This window comes from Brassica oleracea, chromosome C9 (genome assembly GCF_000695525.1).
Source record: "Brassica oleracea var. oleracea cultivar TO1000 chromosome C9, BOL, whole genome shotgun sequence".
NCBI classification, from domain to species: Eukaryota; Viridiplantae; Streptophyta; class Magnoliopsida; order Brassicales; family Brassicaceae; genus Brassica; species Brassica oleracea.
Window position 1 is genome coordinate 53,959,045 of NC_027756.1, and position 22,158 is coordinate 53,981,202.

The 22,158-nt window shown below is 37.5% G+C and overlaps 5 protein-coding genes across 6 annotated transcripts; 1 reads left to right on the forward strand and 4 right to left on the reverse strand.

Annotated features, from left to right (window-relative positions):
* Positions 1–430: 430 nt before the first annotated feature.
* LOC106313024 (probable receptor-like protein kinase At5g47070) lies at positions 431–2,432 on the reverse strand. Its single transcript, XM_013750737.1, has 4 exons — positions 2,224–2,432; positions 1,372–2,033; positions 1,164–1,286; positions 431–1,089 (listed from the first exon to the last, which is right to left on the reverse strand). The coding sequence occupies exons 1-4, from the start codon at positions 2,243–2,245 to the stop codon at positions 586–588; spliced, it is 1,311 nt and encodes a 436-aa protein (XP_013606191.1). The 5' UTR covers positions 2,246–2,432; the 3' UTR covers positions 431–585.
* Positions 2,433–5,684: 3,252 nt separating this feature from the next.
* Positions 5,685–6,452, forward strand: LOC106312908 (auxin-induced protein 15A). Its single transcript, XM_013750596.1, has one exon. The coding sequence runs from the start codon at positions 5,858–5,860 to the stop codon at positions 6,179–6,181; it is 324 nt and encodes a 107-aa protein (XP_013606050.1). The 5' UTR covers positions 5,685–5,857; the 3' UTR covers positions 6,182–6,452.
* On the reverse strand, positions 6,337–9,488 carry LOC106312907 (adenosine kinase 2-like). Its single transcript, XM_013750595.1, has 11 exons — positions 9,246–9,488; positions 9,047–9,100; positions 8,167–8,213; positions 8,049–8,080; positions 7,854–7,955; positions 7,593–7,737; positions 7,400–7,497; positions 7,241–7,311; positions 7,087–7,153; positions 6,801–6,984; positions 6,337–6,678 (listed from the first exon to the last, which is right to left on the reverse strand). The coding sequence occupies exons 1-11, from the start codon at positions 9,335–9,337 to the stop codon at positions 6,536–6,538; spliced, it is 1,035 nt and encodes a 344-aa protein (XP_013606049.1). The 5' UTR covers positions 9,338–9,488; the 3' UTR covers positions 6,337–6,535.
* Positions 9,489–9,787: 299 nt separating this feature from the next.
* LOC106317063 (isocitrate dehydrogenase [NAD] catalytic subunit 5, mitochondrial-like) lies at positions 9,788–11,789 on the reverse strand. The gene is made up of 7 exons (XM_013754922.1): positions 11,538–11,789; positions 11,154–11,474; positions 10,912–11,073; positions 10,766–10,840; positions 10,574–10,683; positions 10,395–10,467; positions 9,788–10,237 (listed from the first exon to the last, which is right to left on the reverse strand). Exons 1-7 carry the CDS (start codon positions 11,700–11,702, stop codon positions 10,046–10,048), a joined length of 1,098 nt encoding a protein of 365 aa, XP_013610376.1. The 5' UTR covers positions 11,703–11,789; the 3' UTR covers positions 9,788–10,045.
* A 603-nt stretch (positions 11,790–12,392) lies between these two features.
* LOC106317059 (ethylene-insensitive protein 2) lies at positions 12,393–18,180 on the reverse strand. Of its 2 annotated transcripts, none has more exons than XM_013754919.1 (9): positions 17,991–18,180; positions 17,209–17,506; positions 16,848–17,115; positions 16,617–16,703; positions 16,405–16,515; positions 16,094–16,306; positions 15,824–16,009; positions 13,048–15,744; positions 12,393–12,973 (listed from the first exon to the last, which is right to left on the reverse strand). In XM_013754919.1, exons 3-9 carry the CDS (start codon positions 17,100–17,102, stop codon positions 12,581–12,583), a joined length of 3,942 nt encoding a protein of 1,313 aa, XP_013610373.1. In that variant the 5' UTR covers positions 17,103–17,115; positions 17,209–17,506; positions 17,991–18,180; the 3' UTR covers positions 12,393–12,580. The 2 variants fall into 2 exon arrangements, with proteins under 2 accessions (XP_013610373.1, XP_013610374.1); XM_013754920.1 differs by having other exon boundaries at positions 12,581–12,973; positions 16,848–17,111.
* Positions 18,181–22,158: the final 3,978 nt, after the last annotated feature.

Genomic DNA, 22,158 nt, shown 5'->3' on the forward strand with positions numbered 1-22,158 from the left:
AGTTGCATCCTAAACTAACATATGATGATGGTCAAAGAGGTTTAGAGCCTTCGTTGTCTCCGTATTCTCATGTGTTTCAAAAAAAAAAAAAAAATCTCCTAAAAACTTTAACAAAAAAAAAATATTAAATCCATAACATAACATAATGCAAATAAACACACGCAAGTTCTTATTTTATTTGTTTCTACACATTATGACTACACATAAGTTCCCATTATCAATAGTAATATAAAACTCCTTCAAACAAAATTCTTTGACAAATTTTATTTTTCCTAAAATAGTTTAAAATTTACAAGGAAAACATATTTAAAACAAATAAGCAACAAGCAAAGACATTCTTTTATTATTTTTTAGAAAACATAAAAATACGCTATATATTTTTTTCTATTAATGGATTGACTAGGAACAACTTAGTATTATAATTGTGGAATACATTAATTTGTTTATTATATGCTCATTATGGAAACAGCACAACCACTTTTAAGTTACAAATATAAAATTAACAAACCAGAAATAAAAAATATTTGAATTTGTTGAATTACAGAAGATAAGCAAAGGCTGTAGTAGTGTGTACTTGTATCCTAATCAACAAGCTCTCACATTCTTTGGGTTCCATAACTTTTCCAACCAACCACCTTCTCCACCATCAACAACAAACTTCTTATTCTTCTCTTCCTCATCTCTAGATAGACTCCTGAGTGGAAGCAGCTGCTTCTTGCCACCACTCCTAGGCGAAGAAGTTTCCACAATCTTCGTCACCATCTCCAACACCTCACTCATCTTCGGACGTGCCTTTGGGTTCCTAGCAAGGCAGAGGTTGGCTACGACAGCTAGTCTCTGAACCGGTTTGATCAAGTATTTGCCTTCAAGCCTCGGGTCTATAATGAGCCTAAACTTCTTTGTGTCGCTTAAGTAAGGTCTCACCCATTCAAGAAGCTTCTGCTCTCCTTTAGGCCTGTTCTTGTCTAGTGGCCTCCTTCCTGTAATGAGCTCGTAGATGAAAACTCCGTAACCCCACACGTCGCTTTTCGATGTCAGACGACCTGTCTGGATGTATTCTGGAGCTGCGTAGCCCATTGTTCCTACCACCTGTTAAACCCCCATAAACAACTTAATGATTTTGTATCAAACCAAATGAAGTGTGAAATGTACAAAAGACTTACACCAGTAGAGACATGAGTTGATCCTGGTTCAGGACCTAACCGAGCCAACCCGAAATCCGAAAGCTTTGCTTTCCAATCCTCGTCTAGTAGAATGTTGGAGGACTTGAAATCTCGAAATATTATCTACAAAATTATATTGAGTGGTAATGAGAGTCTGTTTATGTTGATGACAACAAAAAAAAAAAAAAAAAGAATTCATGTTCCTTACTTGGAAGTCCATTTCTTCGTGGAGGTATGTTAAACCCCGAGCGGCGTCTTGCGCTATTCTCAACCTGAGGTCCCAAGTAAGCACAGTCGGCGAACGAGGAGCTAAATGAAACTCGACGCTTTGGTTTGGCATGTATTCATAAACCAAAAGCCTCTGGATCCCACGTTCGTCGTCTTCTGCGCAATGACCCAAGAGCTTCACCAAGTTTGGATGCTCCACCACCCCAAGAAAGTTCACTTCCGTCACCCACTCCTTATGACCCTGCAGCCCTCTCTTGCCGAGCTGTTTCACCGCGACTTCGATTTTCTTGGAAGGGTCTTGCGAGCTCTTGATGGTTCCCCAGTAGACGCAGCCGAACCCGCCTTCGCCTATCATAACGGAGCGGCTGAAGTTCTTGGTGGCGGATTTGAGATCGGCGATGGTGAACTCTCTGAGGTTGTTTTCTCTAACGGGCAAGGAGGTCCTCCCAGTGGATGATGAAACCATGCTGGTTCCAGAGCCGTTAGTAGAACCGTTATTGGTGAAGCCAGAACGGTGGTCGGAGAGGGGTGAGAGAGGTTTAGGGCTTCTCTGTTCGTCTCTCTTGTTGTCTCCCCGAGGGGCGAATAAGAAGCACTTCTTCATTCTCCCGAGGAGAGGAAAACACCCACGTGGCTTCTCCACTGAAACCAAAACAAAGACAAGAAGTAAAGTAATCAAATGAACTAGTTACTTAGTTGGATTCATTCCTGATTTGATCTATTGAATCAAACTGATCAGCAAACAGCACAGGGAAACCCTATGAATAGTACAAAGATCGGAGATTGAAGAAAAAGCCCCAAAATTTATTTAGCAAACGAAACCTAAGCTCACCTTTGAGATCTTTTGAGTACATAAACAATTTTTTTCTCAGGATAGCGAAGCGAAGGAGTTAGATTACAAAACTGGATTGAGGAACTGAAAGAAAAATCTATATGAAAGGGTCTTTTGATATGAATTCGGAAATAAAAGTTGGAAGAAGAAGAAGAAGAAAAGACGACGACTAGGAGAGGGGAGGAAGAAGTCAACGTTCTTGACTGCAAAAGCACACGACTTGTTTTTTCTTTTTTTGTTGTTTTAACTTTTAAGATATATACACACTTATTATTAATAAAAATAAAATACATACTTTATTTTTTGTTAATTTTAGATTTTAATTTATATTTTATTTTTAAAACAAAACGTATTAATTAAAGTTAGAACATCAATTTTAATATACAAAGAAAAAACTAAAATACTGTATTTAAATTCTCTCTTTTGATCTCTTGGTTTTAAAACTAAATTTGTGGAATATATATATATATATATATATATATATATATATATATATATATATATATTCCGTACGTAAATATACAACATGGAGCTTGGATTTATTGTTTCTTGACAATGATCAGACCAATGAATTCCATTTGCATCTTTTTAATATGAAAAAAGGTGAGTAAATGTTTTATCATTCATGTGTCTCATCTTATATGGGAGAGAACTGTGCAACTAAGCACACAAAATAAAGTTGTATTCATCACACTTCAAAAGTTTAATGCGTCTTTTGTCATAAATCGAGCACATGTTCGTTTTTCCTGAATTGGGTATGAACAAGGGATATGCCAGTGCGAATGATGAACGTATTATACTGCTGTATTAGCACACCGTACGTGCTGCATAAAAAGAAAATACATATTTGAAACCGAAAGAGTCGAGGTGACATAGTTCGCACACGAAGTCAAGAACCATTTATTTGGGCTCAAGATGGGTCAAGAGTGTAAGTGAATAGGCATGCTTCATGCAGTATAACATAATCACATTCCAATGCGAAAGCAGGAAGCATGCACGTTTTTTTTTTTAAAGCTTTTTTCATCCTACAATGTTTTGATATCTTCATCAAATCGCATTAGATATTAACTAAAATGTAGTCTAAGCCCATCACTTATCTCCTCATAAATATATGTCCGGAGGACGACGTGAGATTTAACCACAATGAACCTTCGTCACGAGAAACTTAATTTGGAAGTTACGTTCCTGATTGCAGTTAATTCCACACGGAATATCAGGAAGTCATATGTTGAACGGCTATGAATGAATCTATTCTGATCGAAAGGTTAGTAATGGTCTCTCCTTTCCTTAAAGAGAGAAGCAGAATTAAGCAATGGGATGAATCACCGGCCTGTCCATCAGAATATCCAACACAAAACAAAACACAATAAATAAGAAGAAAAAAATGGATGCCACCCCTTAAGAAAATTAATATTCTAGTAGCAATTTAGTTATACTCAAATAATACGTAGATATGTACTTAAGTCGATGAAAAGTTAAATCTCAAGATTTACATCTAGAGTATCATATTAAAATTAAGTCGTAGAAATGTTTAATAATGTAGCCAGTACTTCTCATCAGTTACATCTAGAGTATCATATTAAAATTAAGTCGTAGAAATTTTTAATAATTTAGCCAGTACTTCTCATCAGTTACATCTAGAGTATCATAGATAAAGATACCTATCATTCCTTCAAAGATCAGACAATTTGCATTTGTGAACAAGTATTTCGAATTCAAATTTTAATTAACGCCATTTATTTACGGGAATCTTCCTGCATGCATGCATGACAAGGATACACGTATTTGTTAATTTTCTTTGTTAAAGTTTCGGAAGGAGACACTTCGGCTACACGATACTCGATACGTACTACTAACAAAGCATGTACAGATTACATGTATGCAATTCTGAGTATGTTAACAATTTTCTCCGTAAAACATCTCACGGTTATGCAAATTATGTTAGGCATCCACCGTATATTAACACAAAACATATGGTCAACCACCAATAATATATAATAATGGTTCATGGTTGACAGCCTTTAACCACTATTGAACATGCTTACGCGTGATACCATGATTTATAAAATACTATAGGTGTATGTTAAGATTTTGGTAATCACCAGTGACACATCACGATGGTTAATTCCAGCATTACAAATCGGTTCGGATAAGATACATATTAATTAGTTTAATAATTTGATTATATTTTAGCAGTATTTTATTTTGGTAATCGCCAGTGACACATCACAATGGTGAAATCCAGCAAAACAAATCGGCCATTCGATTTATATAACACAACCAATTTACCTTCAAGTTATACACATATAACGAATTCATGCATACACCTTGTCTCAAATTTTGAATTTAAAAATGCTTAGAATTCTTCATTTTGGATATCGATGATTACATGAACAACTTTAAGAACGCGGGTAACATATCGATGCACTATGTCCAAGAGTCTTATCCCATTTCTCATGTCTTTTAGATCTCATCTTCCTCCTACATTTAATCAAACCGTAAGGACCCTTATTTTCACAGCTTCAAAAATAATGCATATCTCCTTTTAATCAGAAACAGAAATGTTCCTCCATAAGTTTTAGTTATTTGTTTAATATTTTGATAAAGGTTTCCTACATAAAAACTACACAAAGCTATATGAATTACTTGATATGTGGGTATAAACTTCCAACTCAAAAATCAGCTGAGAATGCATAGGGTAGTCTACATCATCATTCATATATTAGATTACGCTATTTCTTACATTACCAATGAATACATGTGTACTGTTTGCATCTGATTGGGATTGATAGCCTTATTGTTTCACTTTCAATCAAAGTGGTACTAAAATCGTAAGTTGATAAACTGGATTTGAATATAAGAATAAAAATGAAGAATAACCTAATTAAAGTGATTCTACCACTTAGCATACTTGTGGCTGAATGGAGATGCGTGTACACTGTACAGCATTTACGGTCTCCTGTGTGTTTTTTTGTGCAACAAAGGATTACATTAATAAGTGGTACATGGGCTCCTGTGTGTATTTTATCATAATAAATGGAGATGCGTGTACAGCATGTACTTTTATGTATATATGGGCAAACACACAAATACTTTACTATTTTTTACGGTTTTCTTTATTAAAGAAGGGGTTATATATTAGTATTATTTTTAGTTGCCCAATAGTTGAGTGCCAATGCGAGCCATGCCGATAGAGATTGTTTGTTTTCATGAGAAATTAAAAGATTACAAAACTAATAAATTAGGGAAGATGCATGTTCGTACGATCTCGTATGTCAAAGTACAGCATGGCCGTAGTTGACAAACGAATGACACATATTATAGGTTTTTTAGTAAATATCATATGAATATTTATATATTTTTTTCATGGTAGTAAAGTATACGGAATGGAACATTCATATAGTTTTCATAATAACTAATCATGTAGATCATGTATTATTGCAAAAGAAGACGACATGGTCCAAAACAAATCATTAACAATACACACATATAGTGGACCTACGTTTATGACTTTGTGTGTATATATACAACGTACGAAACTAGTACCTCTATACATTTCATCTCGCACTAACCTCCTAAGAAAACGTCCATCTCTCTCCCTCTATATCTCTCTTCTCTCTCATAAATCATAACCATGATGAAGAAGAGCAAGCTGATCACAAAGGCATGGAAGCAAATGTCTAGCAGAGTAGCCAAACGTCGTGCTTCGACCGAGAACCTTCATATACCACATGACGTACCAAAGGGACACCTAGTGGTGTACGTAGGCAAAGAAGAGGAGAGTTACAAGAGGTTCGTGATCAAAATCACGTTGCTTCACGATCCCACCATCAGGGCTTTGCTTGATCAATCGAAAGACCAAGCTTACGATGACTTCACTTCAGGAGACTCTAAGCTCTGTATCCTTTGCGACGAAACTGTCTTCCTCGAGGTCCTCCGTTGCGTTTCTCCCCGCTAGTCTTGAGTCTTGATCTTGATGAGTCTCTAATTCGAGTAAAGATTTAGTTTTTCGGCTAATGTAACACGGGTCCTCTTGAGATCTATGTAGAGCTAATGAAGAGATTTGTAATACGAACCATTTTTAGCTGATATAAGCCCTTATTGATTGCGTTGCATCAACATATCATATACTTCATATTACGGAGCAAGATATAATTTTTCTCAACCGAATGATATTAAAGTATCAATGATTATGGTAAATAAAAACAAAAGCCAAAAAAAAAAAAAAACACTCGTTGAGAGATTGTTGAATCAAAGATACTTGTTTTTATTTGGAAGATATCACAAAACTGAGGATGGCTCAGTATATAATTTAGTTGAAGTCGGGCTTCTCAGGGTAAGTGCAGCCAGATCTTTGGATCACCACGTTAGACGCGTAGCATCCGGCCTTCACGCACTCCTCAATCGATTTCCCTTTCACCAACTGTGACATGAATCCTCCCACAAATGCATCACCTGCCAGAGATATGTCAACAGACAACGGTTAAGTTGCTTGAAATGACAAGGATGCGCTTATTATATGGTCATATCACTAAGCCTATAGTTGAATGTTGGAGGTTTGGCTATTAAATGAGTACCTGCACCGTTGGTGTCAACAAGCTTCTCCTTTGAGAGAGGGATCACAGGGTATTTCGTGACCTTTCCATCTTCAGCAACAACCACTGGGTCTGCGCCCTGTGTAATCACGGTGGTCCTCTTGTATGTTCCTGTGGCCTTGGGTAGCTGTGAGATCTTGATAGCTATTTGTTCCACATCTTCGGTCTATATATATATATAAACATGTAAACAGGTTAAGTTTTATTATTTCTGTAATAGAAAACAGAAGCAGCTTGTTGAAGTTTAGTCGTGTAAGAGAAATAGTACCTCCCAGCCATGAACCTTGGAGAAGGTTCTTGCCTCTGTCTCATTGCCAAAAACAAAGTCCATGTACCTGTCCGAGCAATGCAGGGTGCTTTTAAGTACATTTACGCAATCATAAAATCTTTAATATCATAACAAATGATTAGGTATTTCTTACGGCAAGAACTTCTCCTGCGCATCTTTGAAGAATTCACAGATGAATGGAGCAGAGAGGTTCATTGTGAACACCTGAAAGATTAGTGTCGAGGATGTTAATACAAGTAAACGAGTCTGGTGAAACAGGGTCTAATGGAATGTAGGATCAAATGTAGTGTACCTTGTTGTTAGCAGCAGCGTGCTCAGATACCAACTGAATGGATTCGGGAGACACCGTGAGGAAGAATCCAGCAATGTAGTAGAACTTGGCCTTCTCAACTACACAAAAACATATTTGAAGACAGATACATCAGTTCATGAAGAAATAGAAACAGATCTTTTTAACGCATGCAGAAATGGGAAATGGATCTTACCCAGTGCCCAGTTTTCAGGCTTCTTAAGGTGCTCAACCTTGTAGCAGTTAGCAGCTGAAAGATTGGCAATAAGCGACCTCTCTCCACCAACAACACAGACACCGCAGGTTCCAGTAGGTGCTGACTCATCCTCATAGTAGTGAACCTGATACACAGAGAATATTGTAATGTTAATACACCTTGGTTTCAACAACTATGCCCAAAGACAAAAAGAACATAGACTCAACATGAAACCAGAGGAGATAAGGACATAGGGTTTACATTGACACCAGCAGCTGTAGCATCCTTCTTCATAGCCTCGCCGTATTTGTCCTTTCCAATGGAACCCATGTAACTGGTAGCCCCAGGAATTTGAAGCATCCACTGCAGGTCAGCAAGTGAAAAAAACACCCTTGATTTTAGCAGTTGTTCACACATACCAAAAAGAAAGCACAAGAAGAAGGCAAAAGAATGTACCTGAGCCACTTTGATAGAGTTCTGAGTAGCACCTGAAAAGGAATGAATAAAGAAAATATCATCACCTCCTTGTCAAGTTTTAAGAGGATACTCAAAAAAAAAAGAAAAGATGAAATACCTCCGGCAATGTATTCAACATTGAACTTGCTACTCATCTCATCATACCTATAAAAAAAACAAAATTGCATTGTTGAGCTCATGTATAATAAACACCCATCAACTATGTGTTTAACAATGAATTTGAACACAGTGTGTCAAAGGGTAGCCGTAAAAGATAAAACAAAGAGAGATTAAATATCCTTTTTGTTTACTGAAACAGTCCACAGAGGCACAGACTTGTCAGTTTATATATAACATGATAAACATTATTGATTACAAAGCCTAATTTAACCAATCAATATGCAACATTATTAAAAAAGACCTTTGCGTTTCCCTACTCAATCCATATTAAATTTCACTCACGAAACCAAAATAAAAGTTAGATACACGACTTGTAACGAACGATTCCACTCAAGGTTCTAAAAATCGGTATAGGCGGAGCCTAGGCCCCTGCCTAGGGGGTAACTCGGTCTTATCCGAAACGATTTTCCGAAAATCCGATTTATACCAATTTATATGATTCATATCGGTTAAAGTTGAACTAAATCGGTTAATTGGTTAAAATTGATCTAAATTGGTCTACATATGTTAAATTAAACAATAATATTAGTATAAATACACAAAAATTTCTAATTTCTTTTGTTTTGTATATCTATTTTAATAATTCATCACAATAATTTTATAATTAAAAATCAAAAACTAAAATATCTCATATAAATATAAAAATATATATAATAAATTAATAATTACTTTAACGCCTAGGCTCCTGATAATCCACCTAGCAGCTAGTCTTCTATAAAGAGCCTAGAGCCTAGGTACAGCCTAGCTATTTCTTGAACATTGATTCCACTACATGAAAACAAAGTTTAAACGTAGAGCAAAAAAGCAATAATGCTTACATGGGCAAATGTTTTTCCTCGGCGAGAATCGCATTGTTCAGCTTGACGTCGTATCTGTTCACACACGATTACAAACGCAAATCTTAGAGCTGACGCCATCGGAAAAGATTTAAACGATCAAATCTAGATTCGAATAAAACGACTGCGATAGAAAATAAAAAACAAACAATAGAGCGATTTGAAAAGAGAGGGATCTGACTTGGTGAGAAAGTCCTCGTCGACGACGGCAGAGATGTCGAGGAGTGGGTTGCCCATTCCGAGGAGGATTCCATCGTAGTTAGAGGATGACATGATGATGAATCTGAGAAGAGAGGTTAGGATTCAGATCTGCTTTTATTTGTATTAGAGGAGGCGAGTTGAGTGGTGTGTGTGTGTGTGTGTGAAGGCGTCTTGTTTATATTCAAAGAGCTCGCGGAAGGTTGGTACACCTACGACATTTTTTCTTCTCCCTTATTGGGTTTCTTTTTTTTAATTAAAATCGTAAATGTTGTTTATTTTGTCGGTAGGCTTGGTGGGCCGAGTAATTATGCCCATTCATTGAATGTTAGTTAATCTAAAATTTCCACAAAAGAATGATTACACAACATAACTACTTTTTTTACGAATCATAGATGATGTTAGATCTTTCTCCAAAGTTGAGTCAAGGTTAGCAATATTTCCAAAACTAAATAGTTAACAAAAATAATTCCATGCAAGTAGCACGTTTGCAATTTGATCAATTGATGTGAATAACAACAAACAAAAGATAACGAGATCGTTAAAAATAATTCAAGCAAGAAAACAAAACTCTTGTCAGAAAACCACATCCTTTTTCCTGTGTTATGAATCTTGCCTTACGGCAGCAGGAGAGAATTTTAAAAACACGTGTTGGAGGCAATAACAATGAACCTTTCAAAGGTTAATAAAACTCAAGAGAGAAAGCCAATGCCTTTTTTTTATTCTAATCGTAATCGAGAAAGGAAAATTCGATAAAGAATTTGAGTACTTTTTACGATTGTTTCAGAGATGGTCACAGATTGCTTTTGTGAAGTCCGTGGTGGTGGAACTACCTCCAAGATCCGCGGTTCTGTATTTTCCCTCAGCTATCGTGTTGATGATTGCTCTGTGGATCTGTTCTGCTTGTTCGTTTAGCTTCAGGTGACGCAACATCATCACTCCACTCAGTAGCAATGCTGTTGGGTTCGCCAAGTTCTATACATCATTGCCAAAGCAAAAAACGACAAAAGATTAAAACGAAAAAGATCATATACTAAGGCCATTTGAAATCAAGTTCATAACGAGACTAAGCTACTAACTTGATAAGCTTCTGACTACAAGAGTTGATGCAAGTTTACTTGCTATTGTTTACCTTTCCAGCGATATCAGGTGCAGAACCGTGAACTGCTTCAGCAAGGGCTACACCATCTTCCCCGATATTACAACTGTGTCAAATACAAAAAAAAAAAAGCATTTCAATTGATTTAGCTCATAGCCTCATAATCATACTTTAAGTAACTACTACTCAAGATGAAGGAACAAATGTTTCACCTTGGAGTCAATCCTAGTCCTCCAACCAATCCAGCACACAAGTCACTGATAATGTCACCATAAAGGTTTGGCATCACCAACACATCAAACAGTGCTGGGTTTTTCACAAGCTACAAGGGCATCCTCAAGACTATCATTCACATGTTCCACACAAAACAATAACGAAACTTTTCCCAAAGTAGGCTAGCTTACCATCATACAGCAGTTGTCAATGACTACTTCCTCGTAAGTTATCTCAGGATACTTCTCAGCAACCTCACGACAACACTGCAAAAGAAGACTATTGAGACACTTATACACATAACAGCATTGATCTCCTTATAAGAAAATGGGTAGACCTTGAGGAAAAGACCATCAGTTTTCTGCATAATGTTAGCTTTGTGAATAGCGGAAACCCTCTCTCTTCCATGAGTCTTAGCATAGTGAAAAGCATACTCGGCAACTCTCAAACTCGCCTGACGTGTAATGATCTTAAGACTCTCCACCACACCTCTAACAACCTATCAACAACACAACTCCAGAAAATCAGAAAAACAATTGTCACAAAAACTAACCATAATTACTCAAAACTTAAATAAACCTGATGTTCAAGCCCACTGTATTCTCCCTCAGTGTTTTCCCTAATGGTGATGAGATTCACATCATCGTAACGAGTCTTGTAGCCAGGAAGACTGTAGCAAGGCCTTACATTGGCGTATAGATTCAGCTCTTTCCTAAGAGTCAAATTCAAAGAACGGTGACCTTTCCCGATCGGAGTAGCCATTGGCCCTTTCAAACCGACTTTGTTCCTACGCACGGATTCGAGACTCTCCCAGGTTAAGAAACTCTGCGTTCTCGGATCTATCTCGGTCCCAACGAAGTGTTCTTCCCAATCAATCGGCACACCGGCCGTTGTAAACACCTGGATCAAATATCAGTTCCCATCAATCAACGATCAATAGGTAAGGATGATGATGATGATTACCTTTTTGACGGATTCGGCGATCTCGGGGCCGATTCCATCGCCGGGGAACAAGGTTGCGGTGATTGGAGTGGTAGAGGAGCAGAAAGCCCTAGCGACGGAAGTGGTTGCGGTTGAGGTGGATCGGCTTCCGATCAGCCGTTTCGCGAAGGTTGCTGCCATGGTCATCTCTTCAACTTCAAGCACCAAAAGGACGCAGAGAAATGATTCGAGAGGGAGACTTTCTGCGTTGGGACTAAAGTTTTTGGAAGACTTTTCTTTAGAAAGAATATTATAAAAACGGCATGAAGTAAGTACGCTAAAGTACAAAACGGAACGAAGTGTTTTCTCAAAATATCTAGCCCAGTAAAGAGCTTATTTGTTTCTGCATTGGCCCAATAACGAGTGTAATACACACTTCATTGAACTTATTGAACAAAATACAAGTTTACGTAAATATTACATCATCGTTTACAAACAACGTTTGCTAAACCTCCGCTGTAGCTTTTTGCGGCGGTGCAGGTGCCGGCATACCAGCCAACGGCGGACCGTAGTGAAGCTGCGACGTACCTTCTCGCCGGCCGATTTTTCTTCCGATGAGGTAAAAAGCGATAGCCACGATCAAGAGGAGAAGGATCGCCGAAAACGATATGTAGATCACAAACGCCATTAGAGTTGTTGCTCTTCTGCTGGTTCCTTTTCCTTCAACTTGAATGATTTAAGTAACCACTAAGACTGATAATTATTGACTCATGCTGCCACGTGTCAAATGTATCAGCCACGCACTAAGACCTGGTTAAGGAGATTTTAACCATTCAAACCGACGAACTAGTTTCTGAATCCGGAACAAGTTACACTCGGTTTGTAGCTATGGTCCTATATGATATGTATGGATAACATAACACTCGATAACATAACATTACAACCAACTTAACAAGAAAGAAAAGTTCTGAAGCAACAAAAATCCCTTCTTTTTTTCTTAATACACAATAACGAAGCAGAGGTTTTGATTCTTCGGCTTCTTCTCGACGTCTCTTTGATCATCATGAGTTTCAAATGGTCCTTCTTCAACCCATTGGTCCGTACACAGACGCTGCAGCATTCAGGCCCTTTCTCGAACCGGGTCCATCTTGATTCATACCGCCCGGTTTATTCGATAACCGACGCTTATACCGCTTCAACACGGAAGCCAAATTCTCTTTCCCCTTTGGGAAAGCCACGTCTCCAGCAGCTGTACCGGTCCGGCCTTTCCTACAAGAGATTGATATCTCAACGTCTTTGATTAGATCAAGAAGTGTGACTGCTGTTGTGCATTTGCCTTTGGCTGGTCTTGCAGCTGGAGGTAACATTCCGTTAGAAGCTGAAGGCGGACTCGCTCTTTGTTGGCTCGCCGGAATCTGAAGGCAGAAGCATGGTGTCATCGGTGTCCGCAGCTTTGCGAACGCCGGTTCTATAACTCCCTGTTGAATCAAATTTTAGTCAAGCTTGCGGATTCAGTGAAGAAGAGAGAGAGTGTGAGGTTTTTTGTTTTTACCTGAAGGCGGTTGAGAACGTAAGTGTACTTCCCCCAGAGCTCAGGACGACTCTCCATGAGAGACAAGTCAAGGACACGGTGGATGCACCAAACTCCAAAGCTCACAATCAAATCAGCTCTCCACACGCAACCATCTCCACAGTTAGGAACCGATGAAACCTGAGGCTCGCCCATGTGACCCACTTGGTTTGCTTCTCGCGTTTCAGCTTCATAGATAAACTTCTCTCTCGCAGCTACCTTGTCAATCAGTTCTTCATCGACTCCATCGCTTTGCCCAAACAACCATTCCGATCCTTCCAGTTTAATAAGCTTCAGTATACAATTCCTGAACGACTGAAGAAGCTTAGCCTCTGCATCGACGGTAGAAGCGTTGTTGTTGTTGTCTATATTTATCGGAGCTGATCGATTCCTGACTTCCTCACCAACAGCGCCGTTCCTCTCCGCTACACCAAACTGCTCAAAGGGCTGTCTGGACCAAAGCGATCCAGTCCCTGTTGTTGCACTCTGCGGCAACGTATATGCATCTCTGTAGCCTCCTCTTGACTGAGAAATGGTTTCATAACCCGAGGCTACTCCAACCCTTGACCCCAAATTAGAATATAATGATGATGATTCATTGCTTAACCGACCATACGAAGAAGCGCTATACCCTGCTCCTCCTCCTCCAGTTGATGCATCCCAGTATCCACTCTTGTTGTTTGGTGAATGCATGTTCCTTGCTGACATAGACAATCCCGATATATCTGGCATGCTACTATACTTCTTCTCATTAGCAACTACGGCGTTTACAGAATCGGTGTTTACAGAAGATGGAACACCGTAGTAAGATCTTTCGGATTGTCGCGATAAGTTTCTAGACCCAGCAAAGTTCTCAAAACCAGGAGCTGGTCCAGGGGTTAGACCATTCTGAGACTTCTGTTTTAAAGCTAAAGCCAGTTGCTGTGTATAGCTCAATGAACCCAGGGCCATAGATCGAGATGTTGGGATCTCTCCACGGGACTGTAAAGCTTCAAGCCTTTCTTTTGCCAAATTGTCAACATAGGACTTAATCTGGTATCCATGAATTGTAGCTGGTTGTTGGTGTTCCCGACTCTCTGAAGATGATGGAGCACGCAGGCTAGAGTATCTTCTCTCACTCAATTCATAAGCATTATTATTATTGGCAGTGTTACCATATGCAGTCAACATCTGCATACGGTTGACCAACGGTGATGATGATGGTGATGAACCTCTTTGTAGTCCATATAAAGAATCGATACTTCCAGGTGTCCTCTGCTGCTTCAGTGATTCATACAAACTCGAATTCATCTGTGACTCCAATCCCTTTGTTGTTGGTGACATGCAATATCCACTGCTAGTGTTGTCCCTTACAAAAGAATCCACTTTCACAGGAGAGGGTGACTTTTGATCAGCGCCAAACAACTGGTCTAGTTTCTTTGCCCTGGCTTCAGCTACTAATTGCCCATGAAAATCATATAAATGTCCCCAAAACTCATCAAGAATCGCAGACAAGTGTCGTCGAGCAGCACGACCCAAACCTTGCAACCGGGAAAGGCTTCCGGTACCACTTCCCCCTTCCTCGCTTCTTAGGCTGCGGAATGAAGGCGGACCGTCAGATACAACAGCAGGAAAGTTGCTTGCAGCGGAGGCAGCTTTGGTAGCTTCTTCTGTTTCCCATGAAACTCCTTCAACGTCCTTTGCAATGAACTTGATATTATTCTCCATGCTAACAGTCTTCTCCACAGGACTCGTCGGTTCAATCTTTGCCATCTTTGTTTCAACAACCAAATCCTTATCATCAGTAACCTCATTGATCACCGTTGACTGCAAAACTGTCTGTTCCTTCACATCTGAGATTTCCCCAAAACTAGTAACTTGAGAGGCGGAGACTTTCACGTCCAACTTGCTTTCCTCTAGAGCACACGAACGGATTTTCTGATCCGTCACTAGAATGTTATCTGGCAGATCATAGACCGAGCTAGTGACAGGCGTAGTATCTAACTGATCTTTCACCCTGCTTTCCAGCTGCACTGCCGATTCTTCTTCATCCTGCCTTGTTTCAAGTTTTCCAGTTTCCTCTTCTTGAACAGATGGATAAGATAACGCATTTTGAACATCCATGTTCCATATCTGAGCTTCTACTAGGTTACTGGCAGATTTCAGCGGCGTAGCTGCAAGCCAGAGCATCAGGCATAAGGATGCACAAGACGATACAAGCAACGTGGTGTACTGAACAGAGGTGCCCGTCAAGGTGTTCCATCTCAAACCGCCAGCCCAGTCACTGTTCCCAAATACCATTTCCACAACGAAAACGACATTCAAACCCATAAACCCCAGAAGCGTTGCAAGCGCAACGAACTCGCCGACCTGCGAAATTTTGTGGACACCCATTATTTGCCTGGACGAGGCAATGCGGAACAGCGGTATTGCAGCGGACGGCAGCATCATCGCCACGAGGACCTGGGTGAATATAAGTAGCTGGTATATACCGTCTGCACCACATGTCCACACACAATAAAGGGCAGGAGCAACTGCGAGGATTCTGATAGTAGCACGATGAAGCCAACCAGGTATTTCTATCTTCAGGAAGTCATGCAGGACAACTTCTCCACCGAAAGCCCAAGCTAGTGCCGTGATTTGACTAGAGAAGAACAAGAGCATCAAAAAGACCAAAGGAAGGAGTGGACTCCCAAATACCTGTGCTCAACAATCAAGAACCAAAATAGTTAATAATCAGACTGTCTTCCTCAAAAACGAATTAATTGTCAGAACAAACCTGCTCCATCAGTGACATGGCGTCCTGAAATGTCAGTACCACAAGGCCAGTACTGTGGAACACATTTGCTGCTGCATTCATCAGTACATAATTCACAACTGAAAGTCCGCTGAAGACACAAAAGATGGCGAACAGATGGTCTTGACACAAGCTGCTCTTGTCGGCATCCGACGAAGATGTACTTCCCTGCAATAAAGCGTTCACTGCTTGGTAAGACTATTGTTGCTCAACAGAATTATAGAGATTCATAGGAAATAAGAAAGAGGTTACCCCAGCAAAATAAGAATGGATGTAAAAATTGTGAGGCGCGACGCTTGCTCCAAGAAGACCCATCAGTGCGAATGTGCTTTCTCCATTCAAGCGAGTTAACACCCCGTTCATAGAGAATGGGATCTCCGACTGACTCAGCAAGACACCAGAAACATATAGAAATAAAACCAGGCCTGCTGAGCAAATGGATACTGTATTTGCCATCCCATTTTCCTGTAAAATTTTGGATGCATATCAGCTATTTTCCAAATAATGAGCACGGAAAAGTAAACAGAGAAAAAAAAAAAAAGAAGATGAGAGGCCAGTCATACAAGGAAAGAGGCGAAAACAGGGAAGAAAAATGCATCCATGGCGGCTAAAAACACTCCAGTGGATAAGTCCACCCCTAAGAGAAGGTTAAGTGCATGTGCAACACCCAAAACCTGTTCAAATTGAGAAGCTCAAGTCAGAGGGATAGAATAATCATTTTCGCATTAAACATAGATTTTAACTTTTAAGAAGGGAAAAGACTGTAAGTAACTACCATGGTAAGGTCGAGTAGAATTGCAGAGAATTCCGCCTGAACGCCCAAGAACATGCACGTCCACTTATCATATTCTTCATTGCAGATCTGTCCAAGTAAACAACATTAAAATGTTAGAGAAGGTGGGGGAAACAGATGGTATAATTGCACAACTAAAATTCATTCCAAAAATAGCAAATCTGACAACAACAACAACAACAAAGCGCAGAGAAAGAGTGAACAAATAAATACCTGAGCTAAGTTTCTACCAGTTGCAACGCTGATTCGAGCAGCTACATACTGACACAAGATGGCAGCCAAATTGAAGAGGAGAGTAATAGCCACCAAGTCATACCCAAAACGGGCACCTCCTTCGATATTCACAACCCATTTCCCAGGATCGATATATCCGACAGAGACCAAAAGGACTGGTAACAGAGCGGGAACCACTCGCTGGATGAACCCTCCTTGCTGAGGAGGTCTCACACTCACAGTTTCACCTTCCATCCTATATATCTATCTGAAAATAATAATAATAATAATCAAATTACTCAAGAGGAAGGTTAACAACACTAACAAATCAATTTGGTAGTTACACTGAAAGTAGACTCACCGAGTTATATATAAATAACAGATTATATTATGATCTTAATAACCCCTTCCCCCTGCTAAATTAGACTCCCTTTGATCCGCAGATTCTTCTGTTACTATGAGCTGTCGCCTTGCTTTACAGCTCTGTATAGTCTTTTACTTAAATAACCGTAAGATTCCTTCTAGTAACAACCAACCAGTGGGAGCTTTTTAAGTTAAAGTCAATGCAAGCTTCCTTGAGCTAAGTCGGCCCAAATGGAGCCAAGAACAAAATACACACTCCCATATGCTCCTTAAACCATCCACAAACAGCTTCAGAGCTGAAAACAAAAACAAAATGGTAAAATATCTTCAATCTTAGTAAGCTCAATTAATTGGAAAAAAAAAATAGCGAATCCCAACGCAGCTTCAGTGAATTGAAGATAAACAGAATCGTAACGGTGACGAAAAGGTGAGATCCGCGTATGATGTACGCATTTAGATTTTCGAGATAACAAAAAAAAAAGAGGTCAACCACAAAAAAAAGATACACAAAGAAAGTCCCCACAGTAGAAGAAGATTAGCTTCAATCTCCCTCTCATTGATTTTTTTTTTTTTTTTTTTTTAAAAACTAGATCAGAGAAAACAATCCTAACGTCTGCGATTCCAGAAATATCGAGGGGGAGAGATCTAGCTCGAATACGATCCACCTAGCTGAAACGAGTATATACATAGGCAAACAACAGCTCCATCCGAGGATGAAAGTCCGTACAAAATCCCAGAAATTAGTTAGGGTTTCTGTAAAGAAGAGATAGTAGTAGTAACCTGCGAAATCGCTATGATCCCAAAGTTTGACCTAGTAATTATCCAGTGAGTGAGAGAGAGAGAGAGAGAAAGAGAGGTCTAGAAACGGATCTTCTCAGAGAAAACTCTTATAGGTAGAGAGAAAAGGAAAGAGAGAAATTAGAGATCAGTTTCGTCCAAGAGAAAGAAAAGAAAGAAAAGATGAGATAAAAAAAAGAGATCCAAAATCAAGCAAATATTATATAAAATTATATATTTACATACACACTCACATTATGGGTGCTTGTGCCACCTTCAAAGAGAGAGAGAGAGATATTTTACTGTACATAAAAAACAAAATTAAAGAAAGTAATATTCTTTTTTCTTCTGACAAAAAAAAAAAAATAAACGTCTTTTTAATTAAGTTCAGTGTTTACAAATATCTTAATGTTTTTTTTATTTTTATACTCATCGTTAGTTTTTGATTCCAATATAAGTGGACAAGAGATTTATTAATTTTAATATTCTGGTCCCCCCTCTCATTGCATTGGCGATCAAAACTAATATTATTACCTTTTTAATATCAACTTAACATTTTTAAATTGCTCTATCAAATAACTATTTCTCGTAGGGGCCATCAGAAGAATGAATATATCAATTGACTATTTGCAAATGTTAGCTTCGGATGTATAGGAGAGGCCTTTGATTTTTTTGTTAGGTGTAACTTAGATATATATGTTATATACTTGTTTCACTTTTAACGTAACTTTCTAATAATAATTTATACTTTTTAGTTTATCTAATTTTTATAAGCAAATCTAAAATATATAAATACTTTTGAAATCCATGCAAAACTTAACTTAGTGGTCTGAAAATTTGGACTTCTAGATATATTACATTGTTCACTTAGTCAGCTTGTGGTCTTTCTGGTCCAGGATCGACACACCTGAACGGCTACTAGCTAATACTCTAGCTCGGTTAACAGCTTCATGATTTCTCCGGGAGAATATAGCACAAGTCATTCTATAAGAAAAAGTTGGACTAATTAGAGCAAGCAAAATAAAAGAAAGAGTTAGTCTTTGTTCTGGCCATAAACTCTTTTCAGACCGATAGATTTCATTTTGATGTTAGCATTAAATGGTTTTAAAATTTATAGAAGAAATATACTCCTGATACTTGAAATTAAATGCCTGAAAATGTTCCATAAATTACAAATCTACCATTTACATATAAAATAATAAAATTGCGAGGGACAAAATTACGTTATTTGACACAATATAACAAAAGTTTTTGGTACAAAGGGAAGTTATTTAAGTTGTTGACTACGAAAAAAATGGAAGAATAAATGAGAACGTTAATGTCGTCCATGAATATATAAAACCGGCAATTAAAACAGGATTAGTTAGTATACTCCACGTAATACTAAAAATAGCATGTCTTTATATGGAAAGCTTTTATGTATAACTAAAATAGATATCATAGATGTTACAAGAAAACTAAAAAAATAATAGATATCATACGTTTTTTTCTTTTGGAACATAGATATCATACGTAAATATGTGTGTATAACTATGTATACATATTTTACCAAAAAAAACTATGTATACATATTTAATTATATTTTCCAAGCGCCATGTTTGCTGTCATTTATTATTTTCATCTTTTTTTTAAATAAGTTATTTTTCATCTTGTTAATTTCATTTGAAATAAGTTATTTTTTGAAATAAGTTATTTTTCATCTTGTCATTTGATTATAATCTACTGGAAAGTAACTTTTAAATCTCATAAGTATTTGATAAGGCGATATCTTTTGGTCTTTAACAAAAAAAAGAAGAAAAAACTCTTTAGTACTAGATGTAACATAATTATCATGATAACTTGCGTCAAACAAAAATATAATTAAATAGTTACTCATATGGTTTAAGGTGAAACAGTTAATAAACCATATCATAATTTACTAACCTGAACCAAACTAACGAAACAACAAATCAAACCAAAAACCAAAGAAGAATTTCTCCTACTTATAATCAAATATAATCCACGTGTTCATAATCATCTCCAACATAAATGGAAGTACAGCTTGGGCTTTCGTTACTCATACATTGTACCTTACTATATTTCCCGATTGGATTTGTTTTCCACTTTTCATTTAAGTTGTCCCTATATATTTAACTTACTCATCACTATCCACGCTCTTGGCATATATGTATACTGGATAGGAAGCAAATTTAAATACAAGAAACTAAGACTTTGCAGCAATGTAAAGAACATGGGCTTCTCCCAGTCCTATGTTTGATGTATATGTTCAATGAACCATAACATAGAAAGTACACTTGTTTTTATATACACTCACATTATACATAGCTTTAATTGTTGAAACAAAAACAAAATGAAATTTCTAATGTCAAAAACAAAAATTAATTGAAGATAGCTTCATGATTTGATCAATAAATCAACTTCAAATATTTTAAAAAGCCTCAGCAATGCTGCTCGGGCAGTTAAGTAAGCGTGAACACCCAAAAAGGGAACAAAGCTACATGGTACAGATCATCCATCAGCTTAAAGAATCTTTCTTGTCTCTCTTTTTTAACTAGATCGTAATCTTTTGGGCTTTGTGTCCAAATAATTAATTATTATTAGCGTATTAATTAATTGGATTTTGTAACATAACCTTTCATTAGTGTAAGAGACAATTGAAATTATTTTCCTTCCTGGTTCACTGAATCTCTCTTGGACTTAAAACACATGCACGGTGGGTTCATAAGAATTAACGATATGATCATATTCTAATTAACCTCGAAACAAGATACGTCAGTTACAAACCAAACTCGCTAATTTCTTAGTTAACCAGTTTGATTCAACGAATGTTTTAGGTTAAACAAGTGGCTTTTCTTTATCTTTTTCGGGTTTCTTTCATTTACTAGAGGTTTTTTTGGAAACGATAAGGATAAGATCGATTCGGAGTGTTTTAGCCTTTTAGGCAGAGATATATGTTAACAATGTGACATTATGTTATGATTTATTTATAGTTAAAGATTAGTTGACTCGTGACTTGTCACTTGTGAGAAGGTGGTAGCTCAGGTAAATATTTAGAAAATTGATTTCGAAACTTTAAAGAAAAGTTATACAGTTAAATATTATAACAAGATTTATGGAGCAAAATTATGTAATATCACAAGTGATATTGTAGTCTAACAAATTTGTTTATGTTGATTGATTCTTTTTTTTGAGCAAATGTTGTTGGTTGATTCTAAATATCATATATTATCAACAAATTGTTTTAGTTACATACTACGAGGCAGTAGACAATTCACTAGAAAAGGTTCAAGACTAATGAGTTTCACTCTATAAAAGATCCCACATGAAAAAATGTATGGTATATGATGACCAACCGTTGCCCGTTGGTCATCTTTTTTTCCTTCTTAACACAGCCAGTAATTATATTTTTAGCAACCAAGTGTTAATGGATATCAGGGTTACATTAATCTCAAGGAAAATGCAGTTATTAGCCATATAGATATGCTAACACATTCCATTTGGGCTTGTGGACATTACATTAACTTGGGTTTACTTAGCATGATAATGAGCTGTCTTATCGTTTTGCAATTTGCATATGGACGTTTGGACCAAAGTGTGGAGATAATTCAACAAACTAGTATTACTTTGACCGGTCAGTAGCGTAAATCCTGATAAATTGATAAACAAAGCAAAAAAACATGATTCAAAGACCAGTCATTTTCCCTTACCCAATAACATCACTATATAATTGCAATGTTTACCCCAATAAAACTAATTATATATAGACTATAAACGATTGTCTAAGCAACATACAAAACGAGTCAAGAGCATCTTTGTCCCTAAAACCTCATTTGGGTTCTTCTTATTATTATTTTTTCCCCGATTTAAAAAAAAAATAAAATTGAATCAATCATGGGTCACCACGTGTTAGTGGAATCCGCGAACAGGTAAAAGAACATCCCTTATTTCATTTTGTCAATAGTTTTTGTTTTTTTAGTAGGACCCCACACCCACTTTTTATTAAAAAATCTTCCTAAAGACTATGGATAAAGATACTCTAAGTTTGTTATAGGAGGATTGTATACTAATATCGAAATATTACCGAAACAATCTTCAAAAAGCAATACACGGTTATTTATTTACACGTAGAATAGGTGAATTCTCAAAATGTAAAATGTAAAAAACTCGGTTT